At 42.1% G+C, this 19,990-nt stretch overlaps 1 protein-coding gene across 2 annotated transcripts in view; it reads right to left on the reverse strand.

Moving 5' to 3' along the window:
* ARHGAP26 (Rho GTPase activating protein 26) overlaps positions 1 to 19,990 on the reverse strand; it is a 401,390-nt gene that overhangs the window by 235,463 nt on the left and 145,937 nt on the right. For both annotated transcript variants that reach the window (XM_087816295.1, XM_087816294.1), the window contains exon 11: positions 14,944 to 15,022. In XM_087816295.1, the coding sequence (XP_087672421.1) occupies positions 14,944 to 15,022 (79 nt within the window). The remainder of the gene's footprint in view (positions 1 to 14,943; positions 15,023 to 19,990) is intronic.

The raw sequence follows: 19,990 nt of genomic DNA on the forward strand, positions 1-19,990 counted from the left end.
AGCTGTCACCTTCCCATGTTTTCTCTTCATGAATTGGTAATTGCTCTAACACCCCCCAGGTCATCCTATGCCCATGATGATGCACGAAATTCAAGGTCTCCAATACCACTTCCATAGACTCAGCTTATTTTTTTTTACAATTTTTCTTTGTTCTGCTTTTAAATGTTTACCTTCCATTCAGAGAAAGACCAGGACACAGACAAGATGTCCTAAAATAAATGAAAGTATTGAACAAAGAGGAGAACTGGTTAAGCTGTGACTAATTTTATTAGTGGTCTGTCATCAGTTCATGTTTTCAAATAATCAATCATAACTTCTGCTTCCCTAGGTAAGCTCATAACTTCGGGGGCTCAGATAATGAAAACCCAGATGAACACAGACCCCTCCTCCCACAATTATGCTTCAAACTATGCGTGGCTTTGTCTAGTGTGGGTTTAAGCATTCTCAATGAATCCTCTGTTGTCTTCAAAAGTCCTACGTAAAAGAAGCCCTCCAGAGATTGTTCTAAAGAAGTAACTGGGCCAGCTGGACTCCACTCACCACTGCAGCCAGGATTCTGGCTCAAACGAGCAAGGCCAGGTCAGCAGCAAGCTACATGTTGCACAGGAACAGCACGAGGCATGTGCTGGCCAAAGAGACAGGCTACAAGGACACGAACATCTGGAACCAGTCAATGTCTACTTCCATTTTCCCTATTAAAGGCCTAAAGAGTCTTTTAGTGTTAACAACCTAAACAAAGTCCCTGACAGAAAACACTGCAAGATGGCTTCTTCAGTCATCCCCTGGAGAGCTTTCCTAACAGCGTCAAATAAGGACACTGTCCTACAATGCTGATGCCAGAGATTCATAACCTGGGTGAATTCAAAGGATCCATAAACCCCCATAAATGTTATGCCAAAATTTCCTTTCCAGGTTCATTCATTTTTATAGGTTGTCTATAGTAGTCATTAGATTTTTAAGAGTCTCTAATCTCCCTTCCCCCACAAAAGTCTCCTGTCTACATAATTTTCCTCCAGACCAGTCATAATATATCACTAGGAGTTGATAACATACCATATTTCCTTGATTCTGAAACACCTTTTTCCTGGAATTGGAATGCATCATATAATTCTTATTTATATTAATAAAATGTCTCCTTCTTGCTCCCCAAAAGTGATTATCAAATTGATAGTGTGCCTTTGAAATGATATTTAAGCAATGCAGGAATTAGCCCTATGTCAAATATATCAGTAAATAAATAGGCAAACTTCATGTTCCTAAACCGACGAATGAAACACGTAAGACACTTCAATGTCCCCATGAGGGCACAGAGTGGGTGTATCAAGACACCTGGAACACATTTGAGTTCATGCGCTATTACCACTGGCCGCTAGTCAAGTTTCACCCACTTTCTCAATGTGTCCTGAGTGGACTATGTGCCAGATACTACGTTATCGGAAAGTTATTGATCTAGACAGGAGAACCTGGCAAGTTCCCAAGAGGGAGGGTGTAGAGACCCCAATGGAAGAAAGGTAATCTGGACTAACAGGAAACTGAGTGTTTTAGGACAGAAGAAAAATAGAGCTGCAGAGAAAAAAGGACAGACGGAATGACTCCAGAAGGGTTGGGATTGAGTGGGGAGGGTAATTCATCAACTCATCAGAAAACATACGTGTAACACAGAGCAGAGGTAACCTTGGGAATTTTCAATTGTAAGAACAAAGGGACTCTACCAGAAGCAAAGGGGTAGATCTAGGCTCAGCCACATAGGAGCAGAGAAAGAAAAGTATAGCCTGACCTGGGCTCTAAATTGGATGAATACTGTAATAAGTCTTCAGAAACATCCCATTTATGGGGCCTAAAATTCTTCTATTTCATAGGAAGAATGGGACTAACAGACCTTGACTACTGTCTAGTGGTCTTTAACAATATCCCCCAACGTCTGGATGCCTTTTCCCAGAGATTAGAACAAACAGGAGTAGAACACGTCATATTTCCAAATCCCTTGTAAAGGAAAAAAAAAAAAAGGTAAGATCAGATACCATCAGAGCCCCAGGTCGGAAGGAGACAATTCTAGCATTGCTACAGCCCATCCCAAATGGACCATGCCAATCCAGATTCTGCAGGAGGTCATCACTTGTAGCAAACTAAACGCCATGGCCCCATACCAAGCGGATAGTTGAAGCCCACCTTCAGGTAGAGATAAGACCTAGTCACTGCATCTCATAGGAAAAAAGGGACAATAAAACTCTTGGCTGGTCTCTTGTCAGCTGCTGCCCTATACATTCCCCCTCACTAAAAACAAGAATAAAGGAACAGTCTTGTCCATATAAGACAGGCTGCCTTAATTCTGGCAAGTCCTGATATATTGAACTAGCATGACACAGACAGTGTCCCCCAGTTTCAGAACTTCAAGGGTCAGCCACTTAGAGAGGAAGGAGGTGGTGAAAAAAAAGGTACTTGAAATAGGCTGTTGAAAGCTCCAAACCGATGAGAAACCAGGCTCTGAAGCTGCGGAACACCATATATGTATGCATTTTGTACAGCGAGACTTTCTTGCATGGAGGTTTTAAAACTAAAAAAGTTGTTCAGTTTAAAACAATTAACCACTGCAGTGCGCAAGACTGGAAAAAGGGACATGAGAAAGAAAAACTATTTATGGCCAAAGGGCAGGTGCCTAATCTGTTTGCTCATTAACTCTCTCAACACCCACATGGTAGCTGGTATGTAGTCTGTACTCAGCAAATGTTCAGAGTTGAATTCCAAAGACCCAAAATCTTGAAGAGCAGCTTACATCCTCCTGCATGTCGATGAAGGAGAGTGGCAGTGGGACTCCAGGAGGGAAATCTGTGATGCTGTGGGAAGCTCAATTTGCCAGCTGGACCACAGCAAAACTTAAATGCCCTGGTTGTGGTGAGGTGTTAAAAACTATATTCTCTCCGTGCCATTGTGGCTGCTACCACCTTGGTAAAAAGAAATGAACAAGTACAGTAGTAGCCAAATGCCAATGGAAATGGGAATCTAGAAATAACTGAGCTTCCTCAAAGCAAATAGCTGATTTTGTCTTTGAATAAAAGAGTAATCCATGAGTTAGGATCCATTATATATATATATATATATATATATATATATATATGTACACACACACACACACATATAATTTATGTATATATAATTTAAGTATATATAACTTAAGTATATATAACTTATGTATATATAATTTATGTATATGTAATTTATATATATATGACTTTTCCCTTTTCTCCCACTCCCACCCCCCACCTCACTATGGAACCAAGCCTGTGCCCTGCTTACAGCTACTCTAAAATGTCTATAGGGAACATTGAAAGAAAATGAGAAGGCCACCTCCAGGCAAACACTAAAACTGACTTGAGTACATCTGATTCAAACAGAAAAAGACACAAAACAGAAATACACCCATAATAGAAAGCATCCTAGTCAGGCCTCTCTCACTGCCAAAGGCTGGCAGCAAAGATGGTGTACTCCAACTGTAAAACACAGAAACCAAGAAAGAAAATTAACCTGCTCCGATGAGTTGAATAGTGGGCCATAAAAATAATATAGCAGTAAGTCAGTCCTCATTTAGTATCAGCAATAGGTTCTGCAACTTTAAGTAAAACAATGTGTAATAAAAGCAATTTTATCATAGGCTAATTGGTATAAACAAGAGTTAAGCTCCTACAGCATCTCATTATAACAAAACAATGTTGAACAAAACAGTTATTCGAGAACCAGCTGTATGTTTATGCCTGTGGAATCTGTGAATGTGAAAAAAGGGTCTTTGCATGTGTAATTAAGAGAAGATCATCCTGGATTACCCAGTGGGCTGTAAGTCCAATGACAAATGTCCTTATGAGAGACAGAAGAGGAGAAGACATGGAGAAGAAGAGAAGGCCATATGAAGATCGAGGCAGAAGCTGGAATGATGCAGCCACAAGCCAAGGAATGCCTGGAGCCACCAGAAGCTGCAAGAGGAAAGGAAGGGTTCTCCCTGGAACATGTGGAGGGCGCATACCCATGCTGATACTTTAATATAGGATTTCTGGCTCCAGAACTGTGACAGAAAAAATTTCCATTATCGTAAGTCACCTAGTTTGTGGTAATTTGTTTCAGTAGCCCTAAAAAACAGACACCCCCCCCATACCTCCAACTCATGTGTTTCTCTTGTGGCCAGTTCATCTCCAACCCAGCAGATGCAGAAAAACTTTCTAAATGAGCAGCCAGAGCAGAACAGGGACTGCCTAAAGCAGGATCCTCAGCTACTCCAAGTGATTAAATCTTGACTGGTTGTTTAGTCAGAGGATATGGATTCACACCTCAGAGCTGGTAGGGCCCCATTAAGAGTAATAAAATCCTAAAGACTGATACATCTACTACCCTAACACTCACTCTCTCTCTCTCTCTCCCCCCCCCCTTTCTCTCCTCTCTTTCCTCTGTATAACTCATCTGTGAATGAAGTTAGGTTGTATTTATCTCTGGGTTGGCTCAAAATGCAGGCAGATAGCAGACAAATGCACTTAGCAGTGAAGCCATCCATAGCCGTCTTCGACTTCAGCTCACAAATGGGCCCAGAAGAAACAAATGCCATGACTTTACTGGGTATTAAGAACAGAGAGAGCCTTCCCCCAAATATTTATTCTCATGAAACAACCAGGTCCACATAAAACGCCAGGTGGCAGTGGGCCACAGAGCCTTTTGAAAAAACTAATAAATGCTACAGGCTTTTCTCCTTAGCACAGCCATATACAAGCATCTTGCAGGGGGTTCACAGATGGCATCACTATGCCCTCCCCAAATCCATCCTTGGATTGCAGAGTGAGAAGCCCTTGTTCACCAACTCAGTGGAACTTTTTCAAGTTTCAGCTACCTCCTCTTCCCCCTCCTCACCCCTTAAACTTGACGTCTGTGTCTAATTCCTCTGCTAGTATCAGTCCTTCTTTGATAGTGTTGAGTACACAGGCCAAGTCAACTACATGGTAGTTGGAGTTTAGAACTATCTACTAAACAGTCTTCAACCCAGTAAGAATATTAATTGATATACCAACCTACCCAAAGAAATAGTCCACATTCCAGATAAAATTGATCTTAACCTCCAAAATCTGACCTTGACGGGGTAGCATTGGCCCCAACCTCCGAACAGCAGAAGCGCACACTACCATTATGATTAGATTTTAGGGCCAAAGAAACGATAGTGGCAAAAATTAAAGCTTACTGGATCTGGTGAGAGTGATACAACTCTCGTCCTAAGACTATTCATAGAAAGGAGCATATTAATCATTTGTCTCTGAATCCTTTGCAACAAGGATTGGATAGTAGGTATACCCTAAAGAGCCCCATAATCTCATATGTCAACATACTTCAACTCTCTCTGGAAATTAAACTATAAAACCTTAGTAGAACGTTTCTTTGCTTACTTAATGTAAGCTGGCTTAACATAACAATATTGACAGAATGTTAACAAAACTGGCCTGACAACTTCAGAATCCTATTTCCTTCCAATGTTCGGTCCTATTGTGTTTTTGTGTTTGTGTATGTTTTAGTACTACTGTTTTTACTTTCTTGTTTTCTATACTCTTCCCAGCTTTGCTACCAAAAAAACAATAAAAATATATCATACTTGGGCTTTTCTGAATCATAATAGTTCCACTGACCATGACTAGTTCAAAAAGCAGTCAGCATAGACTCAAAACGGATCTGTAAAACTCTAGGCAATGATCCAATATATATGCAGGCATATACAAAATCTAAAAGTCTCTGGAATTCACTCTCAGTTGGATAGCTGATCTTTGTAAAACTGATGTGAAACAATGTGGTATCTCATCCTTGAGTCTCTTAAGTACTATTACTCTCCCCATTTTACAGCTGGGCAAACTAAGGCTCAGAAAAGATAGGTAAACTGTTCAAGGCTTCACGGCAGAATCAGGATTCAAACTCAGGATGGTTGACTCCAAAACCCTTGCAGTTAACCCTTTTACCACTACTACCAGAGTGAACTAAGACAACAGGAATCCATATACACACAGAGTGAAACCGATTTGTGGAATTATAACAAATGACTACTGCCATCTTCTCTGTCGTGCCTCATCATTGCAGGGGTGGAGGTGGGGGGGTGCTCTTATGTGCATATACACACACTTTTTCTAAGCTAAAGTAAAGGAATCTTCTCAGGAAAAGGAAGACTGACAAGGCTCAGCCCTTACTATCAACTCTAAGCTTCTCCAGCCTAGCCACAAGGATATTGGTGGTCTCAGTTCCTTTTACAATATGGCAACCTGACTACCAGGAACCAGAGCTCTGTGCATAATTATGCATTTTTCATAAATTCAAGGAAAGCCAGCAGATGGCAAGAAACTAAAAAAATATAGACACACAGGTACATGCACATACTATTATATGTACATATGTATATACACACATATACATCCCAACTTTATTGCTGATGCCACAGAGAGAATACAATAATTGAAAGATTACAATTCTAGATCCTTAGTCTCTAATAAGCCTTCTAACCTGAGACTTTCTCTGGTGCAGCACAATGGTCTCTGACACATGTAAACAATCACTAAGAAATGGAGAAAGAGTCTTGAGCAGCGTGGAGCTAAATATAGTAAGTTCAAAGCCTGTGGCTAAAGAGGGGAACACACCGCTGGGTATTTTTATTTATTTTTTCATTCATTCATTCAAACAATATTTATCGAATATGAATTCTCAATCACTATGCTCAGGGATCTTGGCCTGGGTCTGTTCTAGACATTGGAGGTACAGTGAAAAACAGACAAAATCCTTGTTCTCATGGGTTTCTGTTTAGAGTTCCCCAATAATTACCAGAACCCAAGACAGTCAACGAATGAATTCAACTGTAGATCACATAACAACCCAACTCAAGTAATTGCCACGAAGTTAATTCAATGAGTAACGAGTGCTTATTATGTTTCACAGAACTCTACTAAGCACCTTAGGTAGGCACTATTAAAGCCAAAAGGGATATGATTAATCCCTGCCCACAATAAGCCATCTTCCTGGGATGGCAGCACGCAGAGGTGTAAATTAGGTGGACAAATTGCCAAAGCCAAGAGTCATCACCCAGTCAGGTGTCCAGCACAGCCAGCAACTACTAGGAGAAACATGGCGTTCATTTCTGTAAAGCAGTCCAATACATTTCAACACGAGATACCCCTATCCCACGCCAGAAAAAAAAAAAAAATCACATCAATTCACCCGTCACATCGATGACTTCCTTAGCCTGAATGAAGTAAAGCTCTTTTTAGATTTATGGGGTAAACAAAACTAGTTAACAATGATTAATTCGAAGAGGGCATATTTCTAACCTACCGGAGGAATCTTCGCTCAGTTTCTGGTTCCCTTCACTCCCTTCTCTTTTTTGCTTTTAAAAATAAAGAGGTAAAGGTGGGGGGAAATCTCCCTTTTCTGGGGGTTGGGGCAAGGCCACACAGCACACGGGAGCAATGGCAGCTGGCTGGGGGCTGGCCAGGGCCGCACGCCTTCGGCTTGGCCTTTGGCTGCAACCACAAGACCGCGTGTCTGCACTATTTTCTGGAGGACTGGAAGGAAGATTTTTAAAACCATACTGAAAATGGCTTTGCTTTAAGGATGTGTTTACTTGCTCTGGTGTCTTTTTCTAGGATCACAGGCAGAGATTTGGGGAACACACCTAAAAAGAATGAGACCACAATGGCATCAGGAACTGCACTTGAGCCTGCGTTAGCAAACCCAAGGATAATTTTTCAAAAACGCTTATCTTGTTCCATACCTCAGCACAAAGAACACAACCTAATTCACAGACTTCCTAATATTCAAAGCGCCTCCAGCTCCTTCTGTCAATATAATTTCTTAAACGCTATCCTTGATTTGACCACTAACAAATATGACCATTTTCTGGTTTTAGAATGGAAGAGAAAGCTGCAGCAATGGACGTAAGAGCCAGTTCGATCACTGAATCAAATGAACAGTCATTCCAAAAAAGATCTTTCTTTATCAACTGCTTTTCCCACAGAGGGAAAAAAACCCTGAAGCTAATCCAACCCTAATCTCCACTCCCATGAATCACTGCCATAACATCTGAGAGGAGGCCGACAATAATTGGTGCTGTTTCTAGAGGTGGGAGGCACACTACAGAATGTCTATTAAGATCATATTATGGCCCTCAAATGGCTTTAAACCAACAACTATAATATAGAAACACAGTAAATTGTGCAAGGAAGAATATATGATGTTGAGTAGATAGGGTAGAAGATAAAATGTGCAAAAGAAACAAATGATATGAAAAGGCTCAGTTGGGTGGAGCATCATCACATACACCAAAGGTTGCGGGTTCAATTCCCAGTCAGGGCACATACCTAGGTTGTGGGTTCGATCCTGTCAGGGTGCATATGGGAGGCAACCAATCAATGTTTCTGTCTCACATAGATCTCTCTCTCTCTCTTTTCTTCTTTCTCTCAAGTCAATAAAAACATATTCTCAGGTGAGGATTCAAAAAAAAAAAGAAAATCTACAAACATGAGATTAAATATATATGAGAGAGCCTTTGAAAGAAGACAGAGAGAAATGTAAGTGGTTTGATTACGGAAAGATATAAATTATTACCTAGATGCAGGGAGGATACTGACAATAGTCCTCAAATACACCCAAACATGGGAACAGAGATAGGATGCTGTCCTGATGGGGGATTTGAACTATCTGGACATCTGCTGATGGTAATGTTCCTTTAATAAGCCAAACCTCTAACCTGTCCCAGGTTAAATGAAACTAAGGAGATATACCAACAAAATGCAATGTGTGATCCTGGATGAGATTATGGAACAGAAAGAAATATATTGGTGGGAAAATTGGCAAAATCCAAGATCTGTAAAATAGATAATAATATTGTATCGCTGTTAATTCCCTGGTTTGATAATTACACTATAGTTATATAAGATGTTGGTATTTGGGGTATCTGGATGAAGGGTATTCTGGAATTCTTATATTTTTGCAACATTTTTATAAGTCTGAAATGATTTCAAAATGAAGAGATTTAAAAAATCACACACACACACACACACACACACACAATAGAGCCTCTGATAAATTCTTGACTTGCAAAAATGTCACCTTCCAGATGCAGGAAACAAAATAGGGAACTCTTAATTTGGCCTTAACTCTGACTCAAACAGAGTTAAGGCAACAGAAACTTTCAGAGTTACAGCCTTGCACATGCCAACTTCTTCAGAGGTTCAGCAGTAATTAAGCTCGGCCACAAAAACAGAAAAAAGAACTTAAAATGTGAAATTGTGCGTAGATTTAACAATATAGGGAGGAAGCAGAACAACAACTGCCCTCAGGGATAAGCAGAGAAAGAAACTGGCATCTTCTCTCTCTGCCCTGAGATAGACCATGGGAAGAAGGCGGAAAGGAGCACACACATCAGCCAGGTAGAGGGGCATACCTGCCTCAAGGTCCTTGGGCTTAGAGCCCTGGCAGCTGCTAGGAACTACAGCTCCTGTGGCTGAGAAGTGAGGGGAGATATTTGGCTTGAGAGTTAGAAGGACCTTGGTAGCACCTGGGGAAGTCCAACAGGTTGCCGGCTGTTGTGAGAGCAGAAAGGTACAGAGTATCCTCAGGCTCTATTCAGACCATGCAGCCTGGTGAACCAGGAGAGCAGCAGCTCAGCTGGGAGAGAGGGAGTGTCCTCGGTTAGTCACCACTCCAAATCTAAGAGCAGGGATGGGTGGCTAGAAAAGAGAGGTGTCAAGAGGATGACATAAAAAAGTCATATCAGCCAAGAAAAAAACACTAGAAAAAGTTAGGTTTCTACCTTGGGCATCAGAAAGCAGAACTGAGAAAAAATGATGGGTGTAATACTTGGTCAGAAATTCAGAAAAGAAATAATAATGTTATATATAGCATGAATCATGTGTCAGACACCATTCTACGTACTTCACGTATATTACTGTATAAAAAAAGGAGAAATACAAATGGCTGAGAAACACAAGAAAAGATTTTCAATCTAATTAGTAATTTGAGAAATGCAAATGAAACCATCAGATTCACACAAACACAGAGATTCATAATATGCAGTCTTGGCAAAGGAGTGGAAAAAATAGGCACCTTCGTAAGTAACTGGAGGGAGTATAATTTGGTACATTTTTTGTGGAGAAAGTAATTTGTCAATATCTATTAAAATATTAAATCTGCATACCATCCAACATGCAATTCCACTTGGTATATATCCTAGAAATATGCTCAAATAAATAAACGATAAAATACATACAAGGATTTTCATTACATTGTTGTGTGTAATCATGTGATGAAAAGCTTAAAACAACCTAAATGTCAAAGACTCAAGGTTTAATAACCTATAGTAAAACTATACTATGTCAAAAATTCTACAAGCCCAGACGGGTGTGGCTCAGCGGTTGAGCATCGACCTAGGATCCAGGCGATCGGGGTTCAAGTCACGCCCAGGGCACATGCCCGGGTTGCGGGCTCGATCAACGACTCTCTCATCATTGATGTTTCTATCTCTCTCTCTCCCTCTCCCTTCCTCTCTCTGAAATCAATAAAGATATATTAAAAAAAAAAATTCTACAAAACAGAATTTATTTCTAGATGTAGTACATGTATAAAAATAAATACACAGAGAAACAAACCAACAAAATATATGGAGTTATAATCCATCTTCCCAGCAGCTTGGGGCCAAGGGGTGGGAGGTGGGGAAACGGAAAGCAAATTTGGGACCTTACTTTCAGACACGTTATCAGTTCAGCCTATGTGATATTACAGAGATCTTTCACTAAATAGGAAAAACTATTCTTCCAAACCATTGTCCCATTCATAAAGGAGCAAGGCCACAGAAGACTAAAACAAAACCTTATATGATGCAATGGTAATTCCATAGTTTGTCAAGCCAGGTTTAATAGAAAGTGAAGAAAATCCAGCAGAATCATTTTAAAAGTTTATCTGACTCGGTAGCTTGGTAGCTTGTTGATTTTTTTATACTTACAGACTCACATCTGTACGTCTTTTATTTTATTTTCTTTCTCTACTGCACTGGCGAGGACTTCCAGTACTGTGTCTGATTATAGTAAGAGTTGTAAGAAAACCCTTGCCTTGATCCTGTTCTGAGGGGAAAGCATTCAGTTTATCACCATTAAGTGTGACGCTCATGTAAACTTGCTTAGCTTTCAGTCTTGGCCAAGTATTAAAGAGCAAGCTCTCTGAATATGAAATGTAATAAAATTCAGATATCAGAGTAGGGAGAAGCTGTGTCATTTTTGCCCACTCATTGTCTACCCGCCTTCCTCAGAGAGCAATGCTTTGGTTTTCCCCGCACGGGAAGTGAACCTTTCCCCAACATTTATGCAGTTCTAGTGTAGAGCAAGTGAGTCAGAAATGGTTAATTCATCTATCCCACCCTCTAGTCCAAGCATCTCACTCATTAAAATGCAAATATGAGACTTCTTTGAAATTACATAAGCTCTCTTTCAACTAGACTTACAGATCAGAGATGAACAAACGATGGCCCATGACTGAAATCTGGTTTTCTACATGTTTTCTGGAAGTAAAGTTTTATTAAAACAGAGCCACACCCATTCATTTACATATTATCCATGGCTGCTTTAAACTACAATAACGACGCTGAGTAGCTGCAAAACCTAAAATATTTACTATCTTACAGTAAAGAGTTTCCTGACCCCTGTTCTGGATAATAAGATGTAAGCCTGGAACAGTTAGGAAGCATATCAACATTACATGGAAAGAACCCGCTGGAAATGAAGTCAACACAATAGAAGAAACTAACTCCAAATATCATGGAAGTTTGCAGATTCAGGTGGGTCAGAACTGTTAGGCTGCAATATTTTCCAGTTATGGAAGCCAATCAATCCACCAGGCAAGTTTGAATTGGGTTTCCATCATTTGAATTCCAATTCACTTCACAGATAAAATCAATAATGCTCATTGCAGGAACACAACTAATTTCTCCCTCCATTATCTATCCATCAATACCATAAAGACATTCAACATTTCTTCAGTCTAGAATGTCACTGAGTGTTAAAAACTATACTTTATGGAATGGTTAGCTAAAGTATTGTAAAACCAACTGATCTGGGGTTCGTTAAGGGTGTGGGGTTTTTTTTAACCAACCAACCTGGGGTGTTTTTGAACAATGAAAGAACAAAAAGGATGGGAACCAAAATTATCCCCTCCCCCAAATCCAACAACTGAAGAATCAATCACAGATTAATTAGCATTTAAGTATAAAAACAAAAGATAGGTGCCACCACTAACACCTCCCTGAATTGAGAACACTCTGAAACCAGCTAGGAAAAAAAGGTGTCTATTCCCTTACCAAAGCCCAAATGCCCAAGAGAACAGATTTAACTAATTAGGGAAATGGTGATTAAAACTGGAGCTTCTAATTGTCTACTGGTAGTATGTCACCAGTAATGCTCCCTACAGGCTCTCAGCAATGCGAGACAAAATTAAGCCTAATATTCCCGCCAATTACACAATCACCACTCGTCTGTATTTATTTCTCTCTTTAGGGAACTAGAAAGCACAAAGAGGTATGGTTTTAAATGCAAGCGATATGCTCATGTGAGAAAATAATTTTATATTATGTTTAGAAACACAATTATTTTGTTTCAACTCGTTTTAATGTGTACATTCTGGAGCAAGGTGTTTCTTTCAACAGCTTTTCCATCTGCAGAGGCCAGATGTTAATCTACAGGAAAACTGAAGTGATTAGAAAGACCAATTATATACAAATATCAAGTGGCGGGGAGAGGGAGGAGAGAGAAGCTTAAAATGGAGTTGGTAAAGCAGTTTTAAAACTCCGGCTTATTGGAGGCAGAACCAAAGCAAACCTGTTTAGCAACAAGAGAACAACCCACCAGTAGCAGTGGGCTTTTTAACCATGCTAAGAATAGTATGCGCTGACGGGATTTTTCTTCCTGGGTATTTCCTCCCCTACAAGTTGAAAATGATTCGAGAGAGTCAGAGAAAGTATAAAAAGGAACTGAGGATTCTTAGAAGGAAGTTGACATTTTATCTCTACTAAAGATGAGAATCGAATTTATGTTGAAGGTTAGATATGCGTTCAGTTCGAGCTTCGCTGCTGTGGTGGAGACTTTTAACCACCCGCCACACTCTCTCCCTCCTTGAAGTGGTAAGATGCCCCGGGGCCTGGCTGGGCCATGGCTGCTTATGCACAGCCTGGATTTCCCATCTGCCGTTGCAGACAGATGTGGCCATATAATCCTGCGTGGGCCAGTGGAGGTGATGTGTGCACCTTCCAGGTCCTGGGTATTTTCCTCTCCATTATCTAGCTGGAAAATGGCAATGGCTGGAACACCCTGGGAAGCCATGGTTGAGGATGGCAGGATGGTTGGGTCAACCATGGCCTGCCACTGAATTGTAACCATCTACTCAAGGTAGCCACTGTACTTCAGAGTCTCTTTGTTATAGCAACCAAGCCTGTATCCTACTAATATCGCTACTTAAATCTGTACAACTTGGGACCAGGGATTTAACCTGTTTCCTCATCTGTGAAATGGAATTATAATATTTATTTTGTACAGTACTAAGAGAAATAAATGGGTTAAGAGGGTGCCATATCTGTGCCTTACACACTGAAAAGTGCTCATCTAATGGTAGATGATAACAGCAAAGATAAAGGACTAGTTAGGAAGCTGCTTTCAAAGGCCTCTCATATCAAGCAGCTACTGCGCCCATAAAGCCCTAAAGGTAGAAAAGTGTATCTGCTTTTGAGACAGTTTCTATCAATAACAACATATTGAGAGGAAACCAGGAATATCTTATACTTTAGCCCAGGAGAAGAATTCAGATTAAATAATGTTTAATTAGGGTTTAGCACATTGTTCCAAAATCTTTAAATAATTCTTTAAATCATGCTCTCTATTATTGGATGTTATGCAAATACTAGTTATTTGTTTATGCTTAGTTGAGTTCCATATTTATATAAAAAATAGCTAAGTAGAAAGGTGCATTAATCAATACAGATCACCTAACCAGGGTAGGCTAAGAAAGAGACACATAAATGAACTGGAATCCCCTACACTGGACACCCAGTTAACACAAAGAGCTCTACAGTTAATAAAGGCCATGGCCTGATATCCCCTGCACACATTTCCCCCCTCTGGATAGTGCTTTTGCAAGTAACAATTATTGGCCCTCTGGCAGTGTGGATTCTTTCTATCTGTTACTGGTGGGACATGGTTAAACTGTCCTCTGAGGATTCTGCAACCTTGCCATTTGCTGAACGCTGGGGTTGATATCCTTGGCATCAAGATAAGATGACTACTCTGACTCTAGGGACTTCCACAGGGCTCTTATGTGGGTTTTACATGTCACAAGATGTAGGAAAACCACAAGATTACCTCACCCAGCAGAGGCCAGCATCTCTGAAATGGGAGCAGGGACCACATTACCAGACTTAACCCCTTCCATCCACCCTGATAATCCCACTGTGTATAATGGAATCTTGGCTACCATGGCAAGGGGGAGCTGAACCAGAAGGGGGTGAGAAAAGGTGCTGCATAACTGTATACACTTTTATAATCATTTACCCCATTAAAATGGGGTTGAAATTATGCTTTGCATCCTACTTCATGGAGGTATCAATAAATATTCAGAAAGCCAAACTGGACTCTCCCTCCTGAGACCGGGGTGCTGCTCTGCCTCAGCGAAGCGGAGTTCTGGTACAGTGTCATGCAGAACCCACACCTCAGACAGAGGCTGAAGCTCAGGCACGGCCCCCATGCAGAGGCAAGATCAACATCAACGCACGCCAGCCCACGAGTAAAACACGCCCTCTGGTACACTGGTCTCGAGACCCCCAAGGCTTTGGAGCGTCAGCAACAATCTAGGGAGGCAACAAACAACTCAGGCCTTTATTCCTGCTCTACTTCCCTGAATTGTACTCACAGGCTCCCGGCCGTCCATGGCTTCCATCCAGAGCCTCCGGTCCTCCTCCGACAGTGCCTGCATGGTGATAACCCCTGGCCTGTGGAGAAAGGAAGACACGGCGATGAACCAGGTGGAGGGAGCCTGACAAGGTAAGCCTTAAAGAAACACACGCGCGACAGAGTGAGGGGTCCCTAGAGCTATACAGGAGGAGAGGCACGCCCCTCGGCCTCTCTGAGCCATCTTCCAGTCTCAGAAAGCAAAGGCCTGGTCCTGAATCCCTCTCAATAAGCCCAGGTGCCCCAGGGAGGTAGGAAGAAGCACAGAAGATGGGACTCTACTTACAGATAAAGGACACAGATAAGTCAAGTGAGGCCTTTAGACCTTGTTTCTTCCCTGAGATCTTACTCATTCCTGTTCTCTAAAATGCTTAACAGAGGGCTTTGCTCCCAGTCCGAGCGCATTAAAGATGTACTGAAGTGAATGGAATCACTGGACTGGAGATAAAAAGGGGAGGAAGCATCCAAGCTGGAGAAATTCTGGTCTCCTAATAAGAGCTGGTCCAATGCTTCTAAACTGCTTTTGACATGGAGAAGTTTTACGGAGGTAATCAGCTTTGTAATGAATACACTGAATATATACAGTATTGTTAAGTGACTTCTTGCCATGTCAGGTGCTAAGGTCGTTACACACACTTGCTCTTTCAACCCTCTCACGGACACCGGTGCGCTCCTTCAAGCTGAGCGCAAGCCCTCCAGAAAGCGCGCGCACAGGGTCAGCGGTGCTCGTGGAGGTCACACTACCGACGGCGCCCCACCAGGAGACTCGGGCCGTAAACACGAACCTGGGGAGTCTGTGCTCCTTAAAGCAGTCCTTTACTTAGGGCCCACAGGTGGGTCCCAGGGAGTTCAGAAGCCACTTTCCCCCTCTAAATGTCTGCGTATTTTTCTGTAGAAATAATTCAAACTATCAGATTCCCAAAGAAGACTGCTACCCTCAAAAAGTTAAGGACTGCTAACATAAACACTCATCCTTAAAGCCTGAGAAAGAGGAGGGAGAACCCCAGGAGGAAAAGGTGCTCTGTGCAAGGATGAAATCCTGTTACTGTCTCAGTCCACAGCACTGCTGAGGGTCACAAAGCAGCACAAAACGGGGGCACACGGGGCTCTGCCATACCCTGAGCACCACCAGCCCAGCCCCGCAGCACCAAAGCCTGTTCATTCAGCCCACCAGTGATCACTGCTCCTGGCTTATTCACAGGGCTCCAGTGAATATGCTAGACCTATTTATGTTGAACATATTTTAAATATCACATATGCTTCTTTTCACTGATCACCTCTCAACATCCTCTAAGAGAAAAAGTTTTCAAAGATACGAACATTTAGGTTCAGAGGGGTTGGAGATTTGAGGTGCACTGGTGTGAGGGTGTGAATCTGGGAGGTCGTGAATGAGAGAGTGTGTGTGTGTGTGTGTGTGTGTGTGTGTGTGTGTGTGAGAGAGAGAGAGGGAGGGAGGGAGGGAGGGAGGGAGGGAGGGAGGAGAAGGGAGGGAGGAGAAGGAAGGAAGGAAGGAAGGAAGGAAGGAAGGAAGGAAGGAAGGAAGGAAGGAAGGAAGGAAGGAAGGAAGGAAGGAAGGAAGGAAGGAAGGAAGGAAGGAAGGAAGGGGTGGGGGGCAGGGGTGTATGTGGGTGGCAGGGTGGGTCAGTGGGTGGAGGAGATGGTGCATTGAGCATGAGAGGTAGGTGACAGGACAGACACTGGTCATTCCTGTGAAGGCCACAATGGGCACTGGCACCCTAATACAAACATGACTCAGAAAATACAACAATTCCTCTCTCCACTACCACCTGCCAGGGTCTCCTCCCTCTTCTCAGAAATTCTCATTCTCAGACTCAGGTGCCCATTTCCCACCACTAGCTCATTCAATGTGCCAGACCCACGGGGTGTCTGCAGAGTGCCCCAGAGTGACACAGAGATGACCCTGAAGTTTGAGGACACGGTTAACTGATTATACTCTTCTACCTTTCAAAGGGCAGAGCACAAAGTGTTAAGGTTTTGAAATCAAAAGGCTATAAAGCTGCTGTCCTCTGCAGAACTCTCGAGTCCCTGAACCTGAGCTTTGACTGTTACTTAAGTGTTCCTGGACCACTGACTTCAGAATTGGGCACTCCCTTAACATGGAGAGTCCCAGCCCAACCCCATCTTACTGAATCTGAACTTCTGGGCTGGGCCTGTGAACTTGAATTTTAACCAACTCCCCAGGTGATCCTGATGCATAGTTAGGTCTGAGGCCCACCACCATGGGCTACCCCCTCCCACACCCACCCCTTCCTTCCTGTTCTCCCTCTTCTCTCCTCGGGGGTCATGAAGACAACATTCTCCAAGTCATTTCCTGCTAGGTGCTCACCAGCAAAAAATGAGACCACAACAGATCTAGCATACCAACATCTCAGGGACCTCGCAAATGTCACATCAACTTCATGGCACACTGTGTGAAATTTCCACTCAGGGCCACAAAGAGGAAGTTCAGACAAACTCAGAAGCTCTGAAGGGGGAGCCATTTGGCCTTAGTAACCAGGAGGGTTAACAGGATTTGTTTTCATTTCAAGAAGAAATATCAAAACACAAGTTCTTTTCCACAGGTGGTAGAGAAGTGAATAAGTGGATTTAAGTGAATAAGTGTGTTAAATAAGTGGATTTAACACACTTTTGTCTCACCCTATCACCCCAAGTTCAGATAATCTCTCAGCCTCATGTGGGGACACCTGGATCACAGTGCTTTCCAGGCATAGAGAAAGTGGTCCTTCAGGCTCCCAGTTAGTTTTCCTTCATTACAATTTAAACCACTATTACATAAATCTTACGTGTGGATTTCCTAGAACCAAGGTAAATGGGTCAACTTTCTTTATTTTGGAATCAAGCAATAATTTTTTTAATCTTCACCCAAGGAGTGAGGATATTTTTTCCACTGATTTTTAGGGAGAGGGAAAGAGAGAGAAAGAGGGAGAAACATCGATGTGACAGAGACACATCGACTGGTTGCCTCCCACATGCTCCCCGACTGGGATCGGACGTGCAACCCAGGTACGTGCCCTTGACCAGGAATTGAACCCTCTACCCTCGGGTGTGCAGACCAACACTCTAACCACTGAGCCACACCCGCCAGGGCTAACTTTTTATCCATATTTACCCCTCCCTATGGCCTATCAGCCACCATCCCTTAAAACAAAAAGAAAGGAGCAAAACTCCCAGTGACTCTACACTTTCCACGTCAGTCTCTGTAAGACAGCACACTTTCATATGTGGTGTCAATTTACCTCATGTTTGAAATGCATCTGGCTTTTCATACCAAAAGTGGAGACAGAGGAGAGAGAGAGCTCGCTAGGGGCGAGGGGTGGGGAATGAATAAAGAAAATATAACACAATGAAAGAGAAACGGAGTCAATGATCAGAACTCTTTCTACTTCTACAAAAAAACTGTGATCCTATCAAACACCATAATGAAATAAGAACTACAATAATAACCCAGGACTATGTCCCGGAAGCCGCACCAGCACCATATATAAATTAATTCATTCAATCTTCGCAATGTCATGAGGTAGGTATGCTCTCATTATCCCATTCGGCAGATGAGAGAAACAAGGCTCAAATAGGTTAAGTGCCTTGTCCAACAGTACAGAGCCAGGATCTGAACCCAGCAGTATAATGCTTCACCCTTGCACACAGGCCATGGCAAATGTGAAGGCGGCGCAGCCCCCAGACAGCTCACATTCACCACCCGAGTCCTCTGCCATCAAAATGGCCTAGGCCCTCCTGCAAGTAAGTGCCTCAGTGAGCTCCTGCACGGGTGAAATGAGATGGAACAATAAAGGGCTCTGTAAAACCTGGAGTGCTTCATAAACACAAGGGCTCAGAACACCACTCTAGGCCAATCCAAAAACAAGAATCCAAAAGTGGCTTCTTTTCTACAGCAGTGGTTCTCCACATTTTTTTCCTGCCTCGAAATGCCCAGGAGATGGAAGGGCAATTTGTTTTTAAAAAAAAACAACACAAAAAGCACTAATCATAAAAAAATATGGATAAATTGAACTTCACCAAAATGAAAAACTTCCATTCATCAAAAGATACCATTAAGAGAGTGAAAAGACTAACTACAGAGTAAGACATTTATAATTTATCCAGAATATATAAAGAATGCCAACAAATAAGTAACAAAAAATGAATAACCCAATTAATAAAATGCATAAAAGACTTGAAGAGGCCATAAAAGAGGACGAATGAGTGGCCAACAAGCATAAGGAACTGGGCCCAACATGATGACTCATCAGGGGAAACGCAATGAAGACCAGAATGAACTACAACAAACACCCTCCTGAATGGGGCTCATTCAAAGATCACCGGAACCAACTCCCGACAAGAACGGAGAGCCACGGGAACTCTCATACATTCTCGCAGGAGGGTAAATTGATAAAACCAAACAGGAGGAAACATGCACCCACTCTATGACCTACCAGTCCTACCCCTAAATATATACCCAAGAGAAATGAGTACATATGTCCACCAAACGACACATTCGAGAATGCTCACAGTTCTATGGATTATGGCCGAAATTTGCAATAACAAAAAACAAATACACATCAACAAGAGAATAAATTGTTGTGTATTTAAACAATGGAACATCACATAACAATAAAAAAGAACCAACTACAGCCACACGCAACAACATGAATGAATCTCATAGACATAATAAGGAGGGAAAGAAGCTGCACACAAAAGACTACAGATGGTTTGATTCCATTTCTATGATGTTCGAACACTGGCAAAAGTCATCTACAGTGACAGACATCAGAACAGTAATTTTGTTTTGGGGAATTGGTATGGGCAATGGATGAGGCGCGGACACAGGAACTCTGTTGTGGTGACAGAAACTTGATCTGGGTGTTGCACAGGCAGAAGTGTGTGTGTGTGTGTGTGTGTGTGGTCATTAAGCTATAGACTAAAGGTTTGGGCATCTTACTGTGATTACACCTCAATTTTAAAAATGCTTTGAAATAACATGGGCTCACCAG

Source organism: Miniopterus natalensis, chromosome 4 (assembly GCF_054644295.1).
Source record: "Miniopterus natalensis isolate mMinNat1 chromosome 4, mMinNat1.hap1, whole genome shotgun sequence".
NCBI lineage: Eukaryota > Metazoa > Chordata > Mammalia > Chiroptera > Miniopteridae > Miniopterus > Miniopterus natalensis.